The 19,630-nt window shown below is 53.4% G+C and overlaps 1 protein-coding gene across 4 annotated transcripts in view; it reads right to left on the bottom strand.

Moving 5' to 3' along the window:
• ACAN (aggrecan) overlaps positions 1 to 19,630 on the bottom strand; it is a 67,515-nt gene that overhangs the window by 28,924 nt on the left and 18,961 nt on the right. For all 4 annotated transcript variants that reach the window (XM_053223573.1, XM_053223574.1, XM_053223572.1 and 1 more), the window contains exons 2-7: positions 10,480 to 10,556; positions 7,765 to 8,148; positions 5,981 to 6,155; positions 3,765 to 3,892; positions 2,183 to 2,476; positions 909 to 1,310 (exon numbers count right to left, since the gene is read on the bottom strand). In XM_053223573.1, the coding sequence (XP_053079548.1) occupies positions 909 to 1,310; positions 2,183 to 2,476; positions 3,765 to 3,892; positions 5,981 to 6,155; positions 7,765 to 8,148; positions 10,480 to 10,549 (1,453 nt within the window). In that variant the 5' untranslated portion in view covers positions 10,550 to 10,556. The remainder of the gene's footprint in view (positions 1 to 908; positions 1,311 to 2,182; positions 2,477 to 3,764; positions 3,893 to 5,980; positions 6,156 to 7,764; positions 8,149 to 10,479; positions 10,557 to 19,630) is intronic.

The following is a 19,630-nucleotide window of genomic DNA, read 5'->3' on the forward strand; positions in this document are numbered from 1 at the left end:
TTCTGTCACAACTACTCAACTCTGCCATGACAGTCCTAAATTAGCCACAGACATCACGTGGACAAATAGGTGTGGCTTTGGTCCAATCAAACGTTATTTGTGGACATTAAATCTTGAATGCTATATAATTTTCGTTATACGTCACAGAATATTAGAGTATTATTCTTATTTTGACTTTGTGCCCCGACTATCTAAAACTGTAAAACTATCCTTAGTTTGTGGGCCTTATAAAAATAGGTGGCGGGGCGCCTGGGTGGCTCAGTTGGTTAAGCATCTGACTTCGGCTCAGGTCATGATCTCCCGGTCTGGGAGTTCGAGCCCTGCATCAGGCTCTGTGCTGATAGCTCAGAGCCTGGAGCCTGCTTTGGATTCTGTGTCTCCCTCTCTCTCTGCTCCTCCCCTGCTCTCTCTCTCTCTCTCAAAGTAATAAAATAAAAAAAATTGAAAAAAATTTAAAAACAGGTGGCAAGCTGGATTTGGCCTCCAGAACTTGGTTTGCTGACCCCTGTCCTGGAAGGCCAGCGCTGTGAGAAGCCCTGGGGTCACCTTTGTAGAAGGTCTCAAGTGGCTCTGTTCTTTGGGGGTGTCTGATGGGGCAAGAAGGACCCCTGGACAAAAGAGGCCCAGTTCTTTATTCGACTTCACCTAGACCCATGTGGCATCTTTACCTGCTTGACACATAGTCTGGTTTCTACCTATAACTTCATTCGAAGGAAATGCTCTGTGGCAAAAAAGCGTGGAGGTCACCGCTCTGGCCCATCCCCCTTTTTTACAAACAAGGAGAACCGAGTCTGACAGGAGAAAGCCCTGGCCCAGGTCTCAAGTTAAGCTGAAGGTACATCCCTAAGGCCAAGTTCTTCCCACCTGCCCCTAGCCCCCACGCGGCCCCCTGAGGGGCGGGCACTTACCCCCTGGCAATCGTGGCTGCCCGGGAACCTCGGTGGCGCCTGGGACTGCGGTCACCTGCACCACATGGTCCTCGCTGGTGAAGGCGGTGAAGGCCAGGCCAGGCGTGGACTCCTCGGGGACACCCCAGGGCCTGGTGGCCTCTCCAGTCCTGTTCTCAGCCTCAGGGAAGGCAGTGGCCCCTACTTCGGGGACAAACGTGAAGGGCTCCTCGGGCTCCGGGATAGTGGGGGAGACTTCAAAGATGGGTTTCACGGTAAGGATCACGTTGCCTCGGGCTTCACCCTCGGTGACGTTTCGGGGCAGAGGCAGCTCCACATCAGGCCAGGTCACTGTCTGGATGGTGATGTCCTCCTCACCACCCACCCCGAAGAAGTTTTCTGGGATGTCCACAAAGTCTTCACCTGGGGCAGGGGGAAAGACCGGCTTTAGGGGCTCAGCCTGGGGCTGGCTTGAGGGAGACGGGCATCGGATCCACCGGCTTCCCCCACCAGGGGAGGAAAACTCACGGTGCCTCGGCACCTTGCCGGACCCTTTGCGGGCGGCTTCAACTCTGCGCGTGCTCATTCTAGGAGGCCTTTCCATGTTGCAAAAGAACGCAACATCATCATAGCACGAGATATTGACCAAGCAGCTCACCGCTCAGAAAACCAGTCCAGCTCCAGGATCTGTTCTTGATCAACACCCATTGCCTCCTTACCTATCGTCCAGGTGCCTTGTTGACCATCTGACGTTGTAACTAGCCGATAGGGCGTTGTAAATCAGTTACAAAGTGGAACTGGAAAACCTTGCCAAAGATGTGGGAGCTCACGAAACGGATAAAAGTGACATAAGGCACCTGTGTGTCTGTCATGAGCAAACGAGGGTCTGGCAGAAACGACCAGCCCATAATTTAAGAAAGATGAAATCCACAAGGGTGCTACCACTTTGAAAAAGCTGCTAAGGATACTGAAAGGTTAAGAGAGGCTTTGGGGGAAATCCTCATTACTTTTGCAAAAATACGCATCTTCATGTAAGACCAGCTATGACGGTCAAACGTGAAGTGAGCTATGCCATCACACCGTCATCAATTTTGTCATAAAGTGATGCAGCCCCATATTACTGGGGTTTTTTCCCCCTCTAAGAATTAGCATGGGGTTGTGATTCGAACCTAGACTGTGTGGACTCTAACCCTGTGGCCCCTTGAGAAGGAGTAGAAACAAACCCCCATTCCAAGCCCCCCTCCTCTGGACCCCAATTTCCGTGGCACGACCCCCCTCCCGGCCCCCAGCCCCACCTGTGTAGCAGATGGCGTCGTAGCGGGATGAGGGGTCAGGGTAGCCTGTCTGGTTGGCGTGCAGGTAGACGGTCCTCACGCCCAGCAGGTTGCCCCCGCAGTTGGGCCGGGCTTTGGAGATGGGGTAGCGCACACTGCGGTCGGCCAGCCAGCCAGCACTGCACATGTCCATGCCGCTCTGCCAGGCCAGGTAGAGCTGGCCTGTGGTGGCCAGCCGGGCGCCCAGCCGCCGACACTCATTGGCTGCCTCCTGGAAGGTGAACTTCTCCGGAGATGTGGCATAGAAGACCTCGCCTGCGAAGGACGGGGCCGGCGGAGTGAGGATCTCCCTCCCCGCTCCTGCCCTGCATCTCCAGCCAATCCACGTGGCTGCTAGGATCCCAAATCCTGCTCCAAATCATCCTTGCACGCACTCTGTTGTGGAACATCCTCCTCCCGGGGCATCTCTCCTATGAGTTAAGCATTGCCCATGCAAGCAATCCTTTACAAAACTTCCCATTCTGACGGGACGAGCAGGCATTGAACTCTGACCCTTAGAGCAGTGGTTCTCAAACTGGGGTCTCTAGCCTACAGCATCCATAAGGGCATTAGTGGGGGCTTCTGAGCTCTTTTTACTATTTGCAAAAACCTAAGAAACTTATGTGAGGGGGGTTAGGGGTGCGTGGTGGGCACCTGTTCTCGGGGAAGGTGCTGGCTGGCCCTGTTCAGGGGCAGCTCTGATGGGCAGTGCCCAAGAATGGGGACACAGCTGCTTGTTCCTTAATAGGCTTCGGGCCCAGGCATGAGAATGAGGAAAAGGAGCACAGAGGTGAGAAAGCGGGGGACTGTCCCTGCCTCCAAGGAGTCAGGTTGTTAGGTCTTTTCCTGGGAGAAGCTGCGAGCTGGGGTGGGGCTGGGGCTGGGGGCAGTGGCTGCGGTCTGGGATGTCCACAGGGGTGACGGGTACAGGTGGGAGAAGAGCTGTCATCCACATGCCTGGGTAACTTGGGAAGCTCTGACGGGGACCAAAATCAGCACCTTTTACAAAGCAGAGAAAGACTCCAGGTCCCTTCCTGCTATCCTCCAGGGCCCTCCAGAACCAGCCCACGGAGACTGCCTGGATGGGGCTGGGGGCCGGCAGCGGGGAAGCCGAGAGACGGTGGGGGGCAGCCAGCTCTCCTGGGAACTACGTTTCTGTTCGGCCCACCCTGGAGCAGCCTGGGGTGTCCTTGGTGAGGGGGGCTGGGCTGGGCTGGTGCAGTGGACCTTGGGACGGTGACGGGCTGGTCCGAGCACTGAGCGGTGGGGCATCCTGGCTGGGAGGGGCGGTCCCAGGGGAGAGGCAGAGACAAGCATTCTCGGGCCCAGGAGTGGTGCCAAACATTTGGCAGGTGCCTGAGGCCCCTGAGGCCCTTTCCCAAGTGGACAGTGAGGGGCCTGCAGGCCCTTTCCCTCCTTCCCATTCTGCCTGTGCATGGCAGAGGGGTTGAGTATGGGCTGCAGCTGGTCTAGAGCCCTGCCCCAGAGGAGGCCCGTGTGATCCCGAGTGTCAGTGGGGAGAAGGGCACCGGCAGGGGCTTTGGGGACGGGGGTGGGGCCTCACCTTCCATGTCTTCAGCGAAGCAGTACACATCATAGGTCTCATTGGTGTCTCGGATGCCGTATGTCCTCACGCCCGGAAACTCATCCTTGTCCCCGTAACAGCCTTCCCTCGGAGTGTGGATGGGGTACCTGCCAGGAACGCAGAGTGGGGGGGTGACATTCAGGAAACAGAAGGGGCCCGTGGCCTGTGCCCTTGTACCCTCCCTCCGACGTGGGAGGAAACAGTGGCTCACTGATGTGTTTGCCAGCATCTGCCCTGGGTACGTGGACCACTTGTTTTTACAGTTTTTCCCAAGCTTTACCGAGATGCGTGTTTTCACAGTTTGTGGTGACTACAGGCAGCCCCCTTTACCGATTCTTTATCAGTACTGAACATACTGTATCAGGGGCCTGCAAACCTCTTCTGTAGAAAGGCTAGATGGTAAATATTTTAGGGCTTGCAGCCTCTGGGGTCTCAACTTGACCACTCAACCTGCCACCGTGGTGTGAAACCACCACAGGGTTCCCACACAACTTTACGCACAGAAACGAGGTTGGTTGGATTCAGCCCACGGGCTGTCCCTTGCTGACCCCTGCTTTGTATCATCTGGGTCTCATGTCAACCTAATGAGGCAAGTGCTATAAAGACTCCATTTTAGCCTGGAAGAAACTGGGGCCCAGAGACATTAAGCAATTTGTCCAACGTCACACAGCGGCTAAGTGTCAGAGCTGTGGTCTGAGCCCAGCTGTTTGTGAGCTGGGGATGTGGGCTCTTGGACTACGCGAGGCTGCTGTCTTGTCTTGTTTTCCTTTTAGTGGGTGTTGTGTCCTAAAATCTCAAAGATTGCAAAGATATTTTCCTCTGGAGGCTTTGCGGTTCTGATTTTTCTGTTGAGAGGTCCGATCCATCGTGAATGGATGTCTCCTCTCGCCTGAACAGGCTCGCTCTCACAGACTGAGATCCCTCGAGGGCAGAGCTCTGTCTGTCCTGCTGGGCTACCCATCCCTCAGCAGCTGTACTTGTAGGGGGGAAAATGTGTCAAAAAGCTTAATTTATATATGTCTTGCATTATTAAAAACAACAACAAAAAAAGTAAAGCAGCTAAAAAAAAATACACGAAACACCAAAGTTAACATTTTTTTTTTTAGCGTTTATTTATTTTTGAGACAGAGAGAGACAGAGCATGAACGGGGGAGGAGCAGAGAGAGAGGGAGACACGGAATCCGAAACAGGCTCCAGGCTCTGAGCTGTCAGCACAGAGCCCAACGTGGGGCTCGAACTCACGGACCGCGAGATCATGACCTGAGCCGGAGTTGGACGCTTAACTGACTGAGCCACCCAGGCGCCCCGAAACACCAAAGTTTAAAGGACCGGTGAAGACATCATGCCAAAGGGGAATGTGGGCAGAAAGGAGAATGATGTGTAATTTGCACGGAGAAAATGATCGTGTAGGGCAAAGCTGCTAGGATTTGGACCGGTCGTGGTGCCATGGGATTTCCATGAGCAGAACCCCCAGACACCCCAGGACATGTCCTGGCTCCCTGCGAGCTCCCACATGAGCATGTCTGAGACAGATTGCCCTGGGCACATTTACCATCTTGCAAATTACACTGTATATTCAAATGAGTACAATAACCCCCCCCTTTTTTTTTTTTAAAGTAAGGCACACAGGGGCGCCTGGGTGGCTCAGTTGGTTGAGTGTCCAACTTCGGCTCAGGTCATGATCTCACAGTTTGTGGGTTTGAGCCCCGCGTCGGGCTCTGTGCTGACGGCTCAGAACTTGGAGCCTGCTTCGGATTCTGTCTCCCTCCCTCTCTCTTCCCCTCCCTCACTTGCGTGAACGCTGTCTCTCTCCCTCTCAAAAATAAATAACATTAAAAACATTTTAAAAGCAAGGCACATAAAGGCCTTCTGTGCAAGTTCTGTATAATTTTAGAATTCCTATCGGCTAATAAAAGTATTTCCACGGTAGCACTGGAGCTATCCAGAAAAGCACCTGATGAGCTTTCTGTAAACAAAATACCTGAGACCTTATTCTATCTTACCGCACAGGATAAACGAACGGCCCCAAATCCGCCTGTTTCTGCGTAACGATAGACGGATTGTCACAGTCGGCCAAGGCACTTACTCCAGCCCCCGCCGAGGCCCGCCACAGTGTCGGGCTGGCACCAGCTCCGTGCCGGTTGGTGTTCCGGTCCATCGCCCACCCCGCCCCGTGGGTGGCCCCGGGGGCTCACCTGACAGTCTGGTCGGCCAGCCAGCCGGCGTCGCACTGGTGGAAGCCGTCCTCGTAGGCAGCCTGCAGCTGTTCGGGTGTGGCGATGATGGCACTGTTCTGCAGGCAGGCCCGCTGTGCCCTGTCAAAGTCCAGCGTGTAGCGTGTGGAGATAGCTCTGTAATGGAACACGATGCCTGCAAGACACGCGTGGGCGGGACAGCAAGTCAGGCATGGCCTCCGGCCATCGAAGACCTCGAAGAGTTGTGGCCATGGTCCCTAAGGGGCCCAAGGGACATCTGCCCCGGGCCTCTAGCTGATGCCTAGACCTCCTCTCCGCATTCGCACGTCAAAGACCTCGAAGAGTTGTGGTCATAGTCCCTAAGGGGCCTTAGGGACATCTGCCCCGGGCCTCTAGCTGATGCCTAGATCTCCTCTCCACATTCGCACGTCAAAGACATCGAAGAGTTGTGGCCATAGTCCCTAAGGGGCCTTAGGGACATCTGCCCCGGGCCTCTAGCTGATGCCTAGATCTTCTCTCCACATTCGCACGTCAAAGACCTCGAAGAGTTGTGGCCATAGTCCCTAAGGGGCCCGAGGGACATCTGCCCCGGGCCTCTAGCTGATGCCTAGACCTCCTCTCCGCATTCGCACGTCAAAGACCTTGAAGAGTTGTGGCCATAGTCCCTAAGGGGCCTTAGGGACATCTGCCCCGGGCCTCTAGCTGATGCCTAGATCTCCTCTCCACATTCGCAAGTCAGGCACAGCCTCCGGCCATCGAAGACCTGGAAGAGTTGTGGCCATGGTCCCTAAGGGGTCCGAGGGACATCTGCCCCGGGCCTCTAGCTGATGCCTAGACCTCCTCTCCACATTCCCACGTCAAAGACCTGGAAGAGTTGTGGCCGTGGTCCCTAAGGGGCCCGAGGGACATCTGCCCCGGGCCTCTAGCTGATGCCTAGACCTCCTCTCCGCATTCGCACGTCAAAGACCTTGAAGAGTTGTGGCCATAGTCCCTAAGGGGCCTTAGGGACATCTGCCCCGGGCCTCTAGCTGATGCCTAGACCTCCTCTCCACATCCGCACATGGCCCTCTTGCCTTTGCTGAAACACCTCCAGGAACAGGACCTCACTATCTCACAAGGTATCTTTTTTGAGTTTCTATAGTTCTGATAATCAGGAAGTTCTTTGAATTCAACTAAAATCTGCCTCCTTTTAATTTTTTCTTGGAACCCCATCTTTTCTCTGGGGAGAGGCGACACTTAGAGCCCCATGTATCCTCAGCCCAGGGGCATCCTAGTGCGAGCCCTGTCCTCAAGCCAACCGAAAGGCCACAACCATTCCCTGTGGGCTACCGAGAGAAGGGAACCAGAGAGACTTCATCTTTTTCTTTGGCTTCTGGAACAGAATGGGGCTGGGGGAGGGGTTGGGGGAGGGAAAAGACACTTGGGTGAAGAGTCACTTCCAGGGAAACTTCAGGCAGGTCACTTAACCTCAGTTTACTAGTCTGTAAGATGGGGAGAAGCACAAGGTCCACTGAATCCTGGGATTGCTGTGCAACGCAAACTTTCATTTACAGGTGACTATGGCTAGGACGTGTTTAATTCCCTCAAAGTCCAGAGAGAATGACAGTACCAGCTCCGTGTTACAGGGGCAGCAGCTGAAGCTAACTGACTTGACTGAGGGAGGTGCAAGCTGGGGGTGGGGGGCAGCTGGGATCTGAAAACCAGCCTGTCTGGGTCCACTGCTGTGAGGATACTGTTCTGGCTCTTTCCCTAGGCGAAGCAGCGTCCCCGTGGGAGGTCCTCACCTTTCACCACGACCTCCAGGGTAGCCTCGCTGTCCTCAATGCCGTGCATAACCTCACAGCGGTACATCCCAGAGTCATTGGAACGCAGGTTCTGGATTTCCAAGGTGGCGTCGCTGGGGATGGCCGGATAGTTGGGCAGCGAGACCTTGTCTTGGTAGGCACTGTTAACCCGCACCTGCCCTTCCGTGGCCACTAGCAACACGACCTCCTTCTCCTTGGAAATGCGGCTCCACTTGATTCTCGGGGAGAGGGGGGCGGTGGAGGGGGCGGTGGTCACGGGGTGCATGGGGTCGATGAAGTAGCAGGGGATGGTGAGGGAGCTCCCCAGGAGGACCCGCAGGGGGGACGGTTCGGGGATGCTGACACTCAGCGAGTTGTCAGGGTCTGTGGGGGAGAGACAGAGCTGTTAGTGCCGAGAGAGGACTGCCCAGCCTCCCTGTCATTTTGGAAATGACAAAAGCCCGTGAGCGTGTCCGTATCTATGGTGGGGGCCGTTCCTGTGCCATCGGGAATTCCCGGGAAGCCTTGTTACACCTTTTCCAGAGCAGCGTTCCTCAAGCCCCCCGGTCTCTGTGCCACGAGACAGGAACTATGGAGCTGGAAAAGGGCTGCAGAGAAGGGCAAGGAAAGCTCCAGAGCTGACAGCCTCTTCTCTGTTCCTCAAACTGGGGTACCCCGGGGGATGCCAAGCCATAAGACAAACAGGACCATCTTTCTGGAGTGACAGCTTGACTCAAAGATTTTTGGGGAAAAAAATCATGTTGGGGCAGGAAAAATTATTATGGGGAAGAAAAAAAAAATCCACACAATGTTTAAAGCTCCGATGCGAAACTTCAAAGGTGTGTCCCAGCTGAGGGGGTCCACTTTGGACTCCGTCCCGACTTTGCTGAGGGATAAGGCATTCTCTTCTGCTGTTGGGGAACGGGGGGGGGGGGTCTGACATTTACATATGTCTGCAAAGAATCAGACCGGGGTGGGGGGGATGATCAGCTCCACAAAAACTCATGGAGAGTGTTAGTAGGGACCAAAATCCTGACCAAATCCTGTCAGAAATAAAAGATCCTCCTGGGATGGGAAAGAAACAGCTTTTGCAAAAATAGCACCTTTCATGGCATGTCATACACTTATGGCCCCCCCCCCTTTTTTTTTCCAGGAGAGCCTACAGGTTGAAAATAAAAATGCTCCAGATATTTGTGGGTGGTAGACACACAACAGGGCAAGGAAGGGGGTGCCAGGAATGTTTGGGGTCCAGACCCAACCTTCTGATGTCCTGGGCAGCCACCACCAGGTCCTTCCACAAAAATCTCCCTCTGAGGGCTCAGCCCATGCCCCGTAACACAGCATGGTTTTAGTGCTGGCGGTTCTCTGGGGAGAGCTAAGAGTGACAGCAGTGTCCAACCCTGCCGTTTTTAAAGCTCTCAACCAACCCTAGGAACCGGTTTGCCTGTGTGGACAAACCACCCAGGTTACGGCCCGGGGCCGGGTATCTGTGGGTCCCAGAGAAGGAGTACAGATGGAGACCCATAGAGCCTGCGTACAAATATTTAAAAGTTATAAATCAAGGCCACAGATTGTTAAATAAAATATGTTCTATCTTGCTATTGGACAATGATACCTTTCAAAAGGAGAAGCCAGACTCACATTTAGAATTCTTGGATTCCTTGGAGTTTTGGATTGGGTGGCCACGCAGGAGGCCGGCTTCTCTGCCACGTCTCTGCCCCGTGAGGGCTCTGTGCTTACCCCAGCCCTCACGCCCCAGCTCTGTCCACATCCCATACAAATGGCCACCCCTTGACTCCTCCCATGGACCTGGGGTAGCTCACACCAGGGGAATGGTCCCCCGTCTAGGAGGATGGGCCCAGAGGAGACACCTATGTGTCTCTGGAAGTGGCTTGGGTCCACTTGGGCAGGGAATTAGGGGCATCCTAGGTACCCAGTGTGGTCTAAAGGGGGAGCATAGATCTGTGTGGACATGTCTCATTGGCCCGACAGATTCCTCATCCTTTAAGGAGCACTGGGGCTGGAGGAGGGCCAGAGGAAGGCCTCTACAGTGCATGGCCCAGAGCAGGGGCCTCTCTGGCCTGGGTCTAAGGGAGATACAGCCCACTTTGGGGCAAACCCGTCCTGGGGTCAGTGGATAGTTTGTTCATTTGGTTTAGGGCCTGATGACCAGAAACCCACCTAGTGCCTGCCACATGTAAGAGACCATGGGGGGTCTTCCCTGAGGATGGCTTGCCTAGATAAACAAAGACCTGTGTGATTTGTTGGTGGCTTCTTTCTGACCGCTTCTCAAGCAAGTTTCTCTTCTTTGATATCCCAGTTGATCCTCCCTCGCTGGCATTTCCTCTTTTGGCTTATCTATATCCTGCCTCTACCCCAAGCTCAGTATGTGGCAATTTGGGGTAAGGTCCACAGAGGGGAGACTGGGAAGATGGGCACCTGCCAGGAGCTCTCCCCCTCATGCTCTCTGTCCATCCTAGAGGGCAGCCGGGAGAAGCAGTACCCAAGCAAGGGCTCCTGGACGCACGCGTGTCGCCCTCATCCCTTGCGGTTAGCCTTGCCTTCGTTCAATAGGAAAGAGCCAGGGCCAGGAAAAGGCCAGGAAAGGGGAAATCATAACCCTGGGAGTAGCAGCACTAAGTTCGGGACCCAGTACCCAGAATCCAGTCTTCAGTGCGTGCTGGATACATGAGACACGCACGGGAGTGTCCTCACCTGAAGCTTCTATTGCGCTGGCTGCTGTAATGACCCTCAGAGTCACAAACACCAAGAGTAAAGTGGTCATAGTTCACCTGGAAGAAGGGAGGCAGAGGAGTTAGGTTCAGCTACAGTGTGGTTGAGGGTCACGTGGGCATAGGACGCAAGGTGATAAATTCCACGTGCAGGGATCTGAAATCACATCAAGATAAAGAGGCTACATGTGGTTGGAGGGATGCCTTCTGCAAGAATCCTCTCTTCACAAAGCCTTCACAGGTTTCTCGGTTTCATTGCACGTGGCAGGCTGGACACCTCCTGTCCTTTCTAGGCAACCTCCCATCTTCTAATCTGCAAAGGCTGATCTGGAAGGATCCCTGTGATGGTTGATTTTATATCAGCTTGACTGGGCCCTGGGGTCCTCAGGTATGTGTTCAAATGTTATTCTGGGTGTGTCTGTGAGGGTGTTCTTGGGCGAGATGAGCATTTAAGTTGGTAGACTAAAGCAGATTGGCCTGTTAATATGGGTGGGCCTCATCCAATCAGTTGATGGTACAAATAAAACAAAAAAGGCTGAACCTCCCCCAGGAGAGAGAGAGAATTCCTCTTCCCTGATGACCTTCAAACCGCCTTCAGACTTGAACCCAGACAGTGGCTCTTCCTGGGTCTCGAGTCTTCAGAGTCAGGCTACAACGACACCCTGGTTCTCCTGGGCCCCCAGCTTGCCTGATACCTCTGTAATCATGTGAGCCAAGTCCTTCTAGTAAATCTCTTATTCTATGTATGCATACCTCCAGTTGCCTCTTCCTCTCTGGAGATCCCTGTCAGAATCCCTGAGAAATGAAATGAGTTAGCCAACCTCCCTGATGAAATCCAGACCTGTCACCAACTTCAAATTCAAGAACCTTGTGTGTTTAGGATGAGGAATGCTCCAAGCTTTCGTGCACAATTCAGGGGCCTGCTTCAAGCCAGGGGAAGGATGCCCACCCAGAGAGCTCTTTAGGAGGCTCAGGGATGGGGAGGTTAATAATGTAGGAGGGCAATGAGAGTCCGGGACCCCCGGAGCCCTCCTGCTGGCCACAACAATGACTTCATGTTCATCAGAAAAACCTTTTCTGCTGGAGAACTATCAGGCCAAGTATACAGATATGTGACAATCACACCATAAAGGCATTCCCTGCACAATTGGGCTCTTGACTCCAAGCGGACCGTGCCACAGACCCTCAAAAGACCCCATTAAACTTCTAGGAGGTCAGCCAGAGCAGTGATTGTCAGCCTTGGCTGTGCACTGAAATCACCTGGGCGTCAGCCTGGTCTTCAGGCATTCAGAAGCTCCCAGATGCTTCTAATGTGCGGCCTAGATGAGCACCGCTGGTTAGAGGGTGTGCAGTCACACTGCGGAGGCCTGTGACTGGCACTCCCTGACACGTGCCCGACGATGTCTCTTGAGCTCTCCTGCGGGAGGGTCCTGTGCTGGGGCCCATCCTGCCCTCCTCTCCGGTGTGGGAGCATTCCATTTTGGTTTGAGAAGTGTCTGCATCACAGATGCTCCTTGGGGAGGAGAGAGGCAGCCCTGGAGGGGGAGGGGGTGGAGGATCTGGAACTAAAGACATGAATGGAGCTTCCGGGGGCTTTGGGAAGCTGGGGTGACGCCCCCCCGGGTTCTCTGCTGGGTCAGAGTCTGATGGCCCAGCAGGTGTCGCTGTTGGCTCAGTCACCATCAGCGGGGGGGGGGGGGCTCCTGGGCTGCCATCCCAGGAATGCCTGGAAGAGGGGCCGGCAGGGGACAGGACTCTGAGGAACCCTTTTGGGTGACCTGCCCTGTTGTTTTGAGTGACCTTTCTTTCTATCACAATCTGTCATTCATGCCACATACGTTGGTCACCTGAGGGATGGAAGGGCTGTCTGTGTGGCCCTGCTGGGGGGACAGAGACGAATGCGTGAGGCACGTTTCCCTCACACCATAGGAAGTCTGGAAAATGCCAGAGACCTAACAAGCAGCCCCTTGCTTCTCTCCTCAGGGACTTTTCTCCGATGTTGCCTTCAAAAAACGATCTCTGGGGTTCCAGGTGCTGGGGCCGTCAGGGGCCACTGAGTTGTGGGCACTCCTGTTCAGGCCCGGTATGACACTCCCGGCCCCACTGAGGCTAAAAGGGTAAGGTGTCCCCTCCGGTCTGGGGAGGGGGCTAGACTTGTGGGCTCCTCTCTTCCCAGAGCCTCAGGGATACTGTGTCCAGACACAGGGCCCGCCTGTTCTTCCCTCAGAACACCCTCCACTGGGAAATTTTGTGTATGTTTTCGGAGGTTGTTTCTTCCCAAACTCTGTGAACAAGACTGATATTGTCTGGGATGCAGTGCTTCTCTGTGGGGCTTGGGCCCGCTCTGTGTTTCTCCTTGGCCTCGACCAGGCATGAAAAGGGTGGAGGCTTGGGGTAGGGGTGGACTGGGCAGAGAAACTAATTTTATTTCTTCTTCTTCTTCTTCTTCTTTTTTTTTTTTAAAGACAAACTTTGGGCTAGAAACATCGCAATAAATATGCTCTTGTGTGTGTGTGTGTGTTTTCTCAGCTGTAAAGAAAATAGGGAGCAATTCCATTCTGTCTGGGTTCCAAGTGTCTCCAGGACTCACTGCGTCTTTTATGGGAGGAGGTGGACACTGCCAGACGGTCAACAGGGAGGCCTTTCTCCATGGGAAGCAAAGCCAGGTGGAGGCGAGGGGGAATGTGTGGCCGGGGCAGAGCAAGGGGACAGGGGCGTCAGAAAGGAAGGGGAAAGAGGAGTTTGGGGGAGCAGGAAGTGGGTGCTGGATGAAGGCCGGGGTGCGAGGGGTTCCGTGTGTGGTTGGGTTGGTCATCAAGGAGCTGGCTTCCTCGGGAGAAAAGTGCCAGGACACCCGACGGGGGAAAGCAAGCTTAGCGGGGCTTTTAAACTGAGCTGAGGGTGCGTGTGTGTGCGTGTAGATAGGGAAACCCTCCGCCTCCTCGTCAGCTAGCCTCTGTCACGTGGTCGGGTGCCAACCTGGCCGTGGCCTTAGCCTTTACTCCACCCGATTAAGACACTGGGTGGGCAGCTTACCCGCTTGCCTTGAATCTCTGTTCCTGCACCGTGCAGTGGAGACCCCCGGACCTGAGGCACACCCCACTCCCCCCCCCCCCCCCCCCCCCCGCCCAGGCCGGAGGTATCCAGTCCTGGTCCTGGCGTGGCCACCTCCTACTTTAACAACACAGGACCCACCCCCATGGCTGTTTCGAGACTGAGAGAGATAATGTGACAGGTTCCCTTTTGAGGGTGGGGGCCGTGTCTCCAGCTCGGAACTCAGGAGGCATCCGTCAGCACCACTGCCCCCACGTCCCTGGTGGCAGGACTGGGTGAGCCTCTCCAGGTGTGTGGGCTGGAAGAGCACCCAGCGGCTGGGGCTTCACAGCCGTGACCTCCCTGCCAGGGATCCTGTCCACGTGCATCTGAGGCACGTGGTCTGCAGTCTCTAACTGAATAGGAGGTGCCCATTCACAAGGTGGCTCATGCCACGGCTGGGCAGCTGGGATGGTGTTCAACATCTTCCAAGCTGGGGTCTGAATGACCCACCCCCATTATACTTTCGACCCAGGAGCTCTACTCTCAGGGACCGCAATAAAAATGTCCACTCCTCTCGCAAGGGACTCATGCCAGATCTTCAGGGGTCCTGTCTTCTCCCACGAGCTGCCCAGTTCCTTCAACTCTTCCTCATGTACCTTCCAGATCTCGCCCTCCTTCCTGGAGCCACAGACGTTAGAGCATGTCAAGTTCAATTCCTTCATTTTACAGGTGAAGAAACGGAGGTCCAAAGAAGTTAAGGGATTTGCTCAAGGCCACATAGTAAGTTGAAGATGGAACCAGGGCCAGAACTAGGGGCGTGGTCATCATCATCCCACGTTGTAAGCTCTACAAGGCAGTGGCCACATCTGTCTTGTGCCTCCCTGTCTCCCCAGCCCCCGGCAGAGCACCCAGCCCAGAGAGAGGTCAATCAGGAAATATCTGCTGAATGAATGAGTGAATAAATGGAGGCCTAAGCACCCTAGGCCTCTGAAGGAGGAGAAGGGGTGCTGGAGGCTAAGCATCTATGAGGCGCATGGCTTTTGGGGGTAGACCACTCCCATTTTGCATTCAGCACATCTCAGCCAGAGAGATACATGCCGCTCGCTTGTGATGTACATGGCTGTGTTGATTCATGCCAGCGTCCCGATAATGGCATGTGACTTTGGGAAGGTCACAGCCCACGTGCAGCTCAGGGGTGTGACAAATAGGGTCTTCCATTCCCAGGGCCCCAGGTAGAAGTGCTGGGGTGCCACAGCCAGCCTGCACTGGCTGGCCAGAGACAATTTTGGATATCTCTTCCCAACTCCGTTTTCAACGATACCACATTGGTAGCCAGAAATTGGTCATGATGGGACCACTTCTGGCACAGAAATGAGGGAACACTACAAACGGGGACTTCTGTCTTGCTCTCCCTTTTGGGGAGTGGGCTTATCAGCACACCACTGGAAGGAACTAATACTAAATAAAGAACACGGCTGGTTCTCCTCTCACAACTGGGCTGCAGCCAGGTTAGCACGTTCTTTTTTCTCCTATAGATGCTAGCTTTGCCTCATCATGCAGATCATGACCTCCTTAAGGATGAAAGACAAGTTTTAAGTTAAAAAAAAAAAAAAGAATTCCCTCCGTGTTAACTCAGCGCTGGGAACAACAAAAATGATTTTCGATACTACTTATTGATGAACTAGCGGACACTGGAATTTGGTAGACTGATTGACCAGTAAGATTTGTCAGTAACTAAGCAGCTCTATGTCCGTGACTTAAGTCCTGAGGAAAGGATTGAAAAGGACCAAGGTCACCCATTCCTCCAGCCACTGGCCTCCATCATATCACTTATTTGCAGGCTAATCTCACAACCATGTCTCTTGTTGTTCATGGACAAGCCCCTTCCTACATCTGTGCGTAACAGTATTGACATATGCGCTTAACACTGGGATTTCAAACCCAGCATAGAGAAAGGGGCAGGAGTCCCACACCAAGGACACATCTAGCCAGAGTGACCCCGAATACACCTCCTGATTTTCCATATACTCTAACCAGACGTGGTGGGAAGGTATGGAAAGGGGGAGCCAGGAAGCTGATTACAGTCCTAGCTCTGTCCTAACTCACGGGGGAACCCATGGAAGCCCTCAGTTTTCCCATCTGTAAACTGGAATCACAACGCAAGCTTCACCCCCATGAGAATTGTGAAGGTATTTTTTGTGCATGTGAATATTCTTTTTGTATTTCCTCCTCTTTCTCCTCTCTCCCTCTTCCTCCCATTCCTTGGTCTCTCTCTACCCGTGTCTTTTTCCATATCTTTGATTGCCTTTTTCCGATTTTGTTATTTGCTCTGCTGTCACTGACGCATCTTAAATTCTTGACAACCATTCATGCAGGGTTGAGTCTGGGGGGCGGAGTGAGTTCCCAAGTGAGAGCCCTAACCCACTCTTGGACCATCCATCCGCAGGGAGGAGTCCTGCAGGTGTCCCCAGTCCTGGCTCTCCCTGTGCCCCCAGAAACCCAAGGAGGACTGGTTCCTGCAGCCCAACATGGCGGCTCCTCCCCAAAGCCTGTCAGGGAAGATGCTCGAGGAAGAAGGATGGCCGCTACACAAATTCACTTCTGTTTGCAGAACTGCAGGTGGTCCTTGCTAACTTCCTTCCAGGAATCTTCAGGTGGGTTTTTAAAAAGCTCTAATCAGAGGGCGCCTGGGTGGCTCAGTTGGTTGGGTGACTGGCTTTGGCTCAGGTCATGATCTCACGGTTTGCGAGTTCAAGCCCCGCATCGGGCTGTATGCTGACAGCTCAGAGCCTGGAGCCTTGCTTCAGATTCCGTGTCTCTCTACTCGAGCTCTGTCTCTCAATAATAAATAAACGTTAAAAAAAGTTCAATGTTTTTTTTTTTTAGTTTTTTAAAGTTTTTTTTTAAATGTTTATTTATTATTGAGAGACAGAGAGACAGAAAATAAGCAGGGGAGGGGCAGAGAGAGAGGGAGACGCAGAATCTGAAGCAGGCTCCAGGCTCTGAGAGTCAGCACAGAGCCCGACACGGGGCTCAAACTCACAAACTGCAAGATCATGACCTGAGCCAAAGTCGGACGCTTAACTGACTGAGCCACCCAGGTGCCCCAACATTAAAAATTGTTTTAATAAAAATTCAAAAGTAAAAAGCTCTAACCGAGCCATTCCTGACTAAACGGGTCTTGTCTCAGCCAGTGTACCTGCAAAAACATGAATATCACTTGGTGTAGCTGGATTCCCATCAGCCAACTCAGGAGGAAAGCCAGTAGAGCCCTCCCTTGAGCTGGGTCTTCTGGGCCTTTCTTACTGTCCCACTCTGCCATGGAGGACCCTGGCCTCTGGCAGCTGGAAGAGCTGGCCAACTCCTTGTTGCTGCTCTGTGCTGCTGATCCCACAGGGGCAGGGACAGGGGAGCTAAGGGAAGGAAGCCCTTTCTGAACGTCAGCTTAGCCCAAGGAGCTGTTTCTGCCAATGCCGATCGGTGGCCAACCTCACCGTCCTGACCAGGGGCCTAGCAGGATGCTGGTTCCACGATAAAAACAAATCTGCCCTCACTTTGCTGAAGGCATATGTGGTCTTGTAGGTGAAGGTCCTGCCTGTGGAGGGGGGTGGTGAGCACAACATGGAACAGAAAGGAGGAGACCCTGGTCAGGGCACGGAGCACATATATAAGACTTTAGAAGACATCGATTTCTTTCCTCTCTGGCCTGTCTTTATTTCCTTCACCCACTGATAAATGTCCTCGGTAGTAATCACTGTTTGGCTTGGATCTGTCGTGACAAGAGATATGCTGTTCCTTATCTGCTCTCTGGGGTCTACTTTGAACACAGGCTCTTTGCAATATCCTAAAATGGCCTCTTCTCACATTTCTCAAATATGGGAAACCTATGGTATGGTATGGGAGAAGGTGGATACCTTAAGAATGCAACCTGAATTCACACCCTTGACCTATAACTTGCTATTTGGGTGAACTTGGGCAAGCGTCTTGGCATCTCTGGCCAGAAAGTCTATGGGTGAGACCTCTGGAAATGGCTAACTTCCAGTCAGGAGGAGAGGCAGCGAATGACGTTCTAAACTTCCTCTTGTTCCTTCCAAATCACAAAACAGAAGTTTCTATGTCCCCCGGGGAGTCAGATCCTCTTGTGTGAGGTGACAGGAAAGGGGAGGGAGGGAGCCTGTATCACGTTGGAAGCATAGGTCAGAAGGGATGGCTAAGGCAAAGGGAAGCTTGGCCTATGTACGTCCTGGCAAAGCAGGATGAATGTCGTTGGAGTGAAAGCCAGCCCTCCGCCACGGCCTACAAGGCGTTACACGATCTGCCTCTGCTCCTGCTCATGCCACATCTCAGAGTTCTATTTCCAGCCATATTCTAGCCGTTCCTTTTTTTTTTTTTTTCCTAAGTTTTATTTATTTAAGTAATCTCTACACCCCATGTGGGGCTCGAACTCATGACCCGGAGAGCAAGAGTTACAAGCTCTTCTGACTGAGCCAGCCAGGCGCCCCTCTAGCTGTTCCTTAAACACAAAGACTTGTTTCCTTGTAAGGGCTTTTGTAACTGCCCTTCCTTCTTTCTGGCACACGCTTGTGGATCTTTCCCTACCTGGCCACTTTTCAGCATTCCAGGCTCAGTCCCAATGTCCCTTCCCTGAGCGCCTTGTTCTCTCACCACCACCCAGAGCCTCCCTGATGTTGTTTATCGATATTATTATTATTGGAAATTAATGTCCTTTCTTGCTTATTCCCTGTTTCCCCTACTGGAATATACACTCCGTGAGGGCAGGGACTTTTGTCTGGTTTGCTCACTGCTATATTTCCAGTGCCTAGAATAATGCCTGGCACGGTAGTAGGTAAACAAGAAATAGTCACTGAATAAATGAACGGATGGCTGTTAATGAATGGGCAATGCCCCTTCCGGATTAAGGTTGGGAGTGGAAGGCGTGGAAAGCTTAAGACTGATCGTAACTGTTGAATGTCACCTGATTGTAGAGAATTCCCGCCTCCTCAGTCCTGGAGACTGCCAGAGACCCTAGGAGAAAGGGCAGCTGTGAGCAGGGGCTGTCAGGGGAGTCTGGAGCATTCCCGTAGGCCGTGGCAACATCCATACATAGCCCATGGAAACATCTGTTCATGCTCCTCTCCTGCTAGGAGGGGACCAAGAGTGGGGCAGGATGGCCAGGCAGGGAGTGGTGAGCGACTCCAGAGACAGCATCCAGGAACAAAACAGAACACGACAAAGGCTGTACTTCCAAGGCGCTGGGAGGGAGGCTGAGTCCAGGAGCTGAGAAGAAAGGCTGGCCATGGGTGGTGCTTCCTAAGGGTTGGGTGCCTGTGGCCACCCTGGCCCTGAAGCATATGCCTGGACAAGGGTGGGGGCACTTGAAGGCAGAATTCAGCTCAACACCACCAACCTTTCTCTGTTATGCCCCCCTCTCCTCACTCTCCGTTGCAAATTCCCAGTAAAACCAGTTTAAAGTGGAGGGGTACATGGCATACTTATTGGTTCCTCTTCACTCACCCAGGGACATTTAGTTTTGCCCTGTTCTCTCTGTGGAAAAAAACCTAGGGTTTGGGCCCCGCCCCTTCCTGTTCTCAGCCTCCCCTTCCAGCCGGGCACTTAGAGGTTTTCTCTGCATTAATTTCAGACATTGTGTAAATATCGAACCTGGGATTTTGGAAAGGAGTGTCCTTCAGCCCAAACTTTCCATCAAGCACAAGCACCCTTTTTGGGGCAGGGATCCTGGGCCAAGAGCTGACTTCCCTCCGCGTGGTGCTGACCGCCAACCTGGCAGAACAGAGAGCTCCTTCCTGATGGGGTTTGGGAAAGGGGCTAGGGGACCCAGTGTGACTCCTCAGTGGCCTCCCTGGCTGAGAATGGAGCCCAGGTTTCAAAAATGATCTTCAGTAGAGGCTTCTGGAAGCTGAGAGTCCTGTTGGAAATGTCTGCTTGTCAGAAAGGGCCATCAGGTGTTTGGGGTTAGAGTCGAGTCCCTGGGCAGGCAGAGGGCCAGATGCCTGGCAAGTGGCAGGCAGGAAACAGGGAGCAGCTGACCCAACCCCTTAAACTTGTGGGGCAGATGATCAGGTTCTATGAGTTTCGTT

Source organism: Acinonyx jubatus, chromosome B3 (genome assembly GCF_027475565.1).
Source record: "Acinonyx jubatus isolate Ajub_Pintada_27869175 chromosome B3, VMU_Ajub_asm_v1.0, whole genome shotgun sequence".
NCBI lineage: Eukaryota > Metazoa > Chordata > Mammalia > Carnivora > Felidae > Acinonyx > Acinonyx jubatus.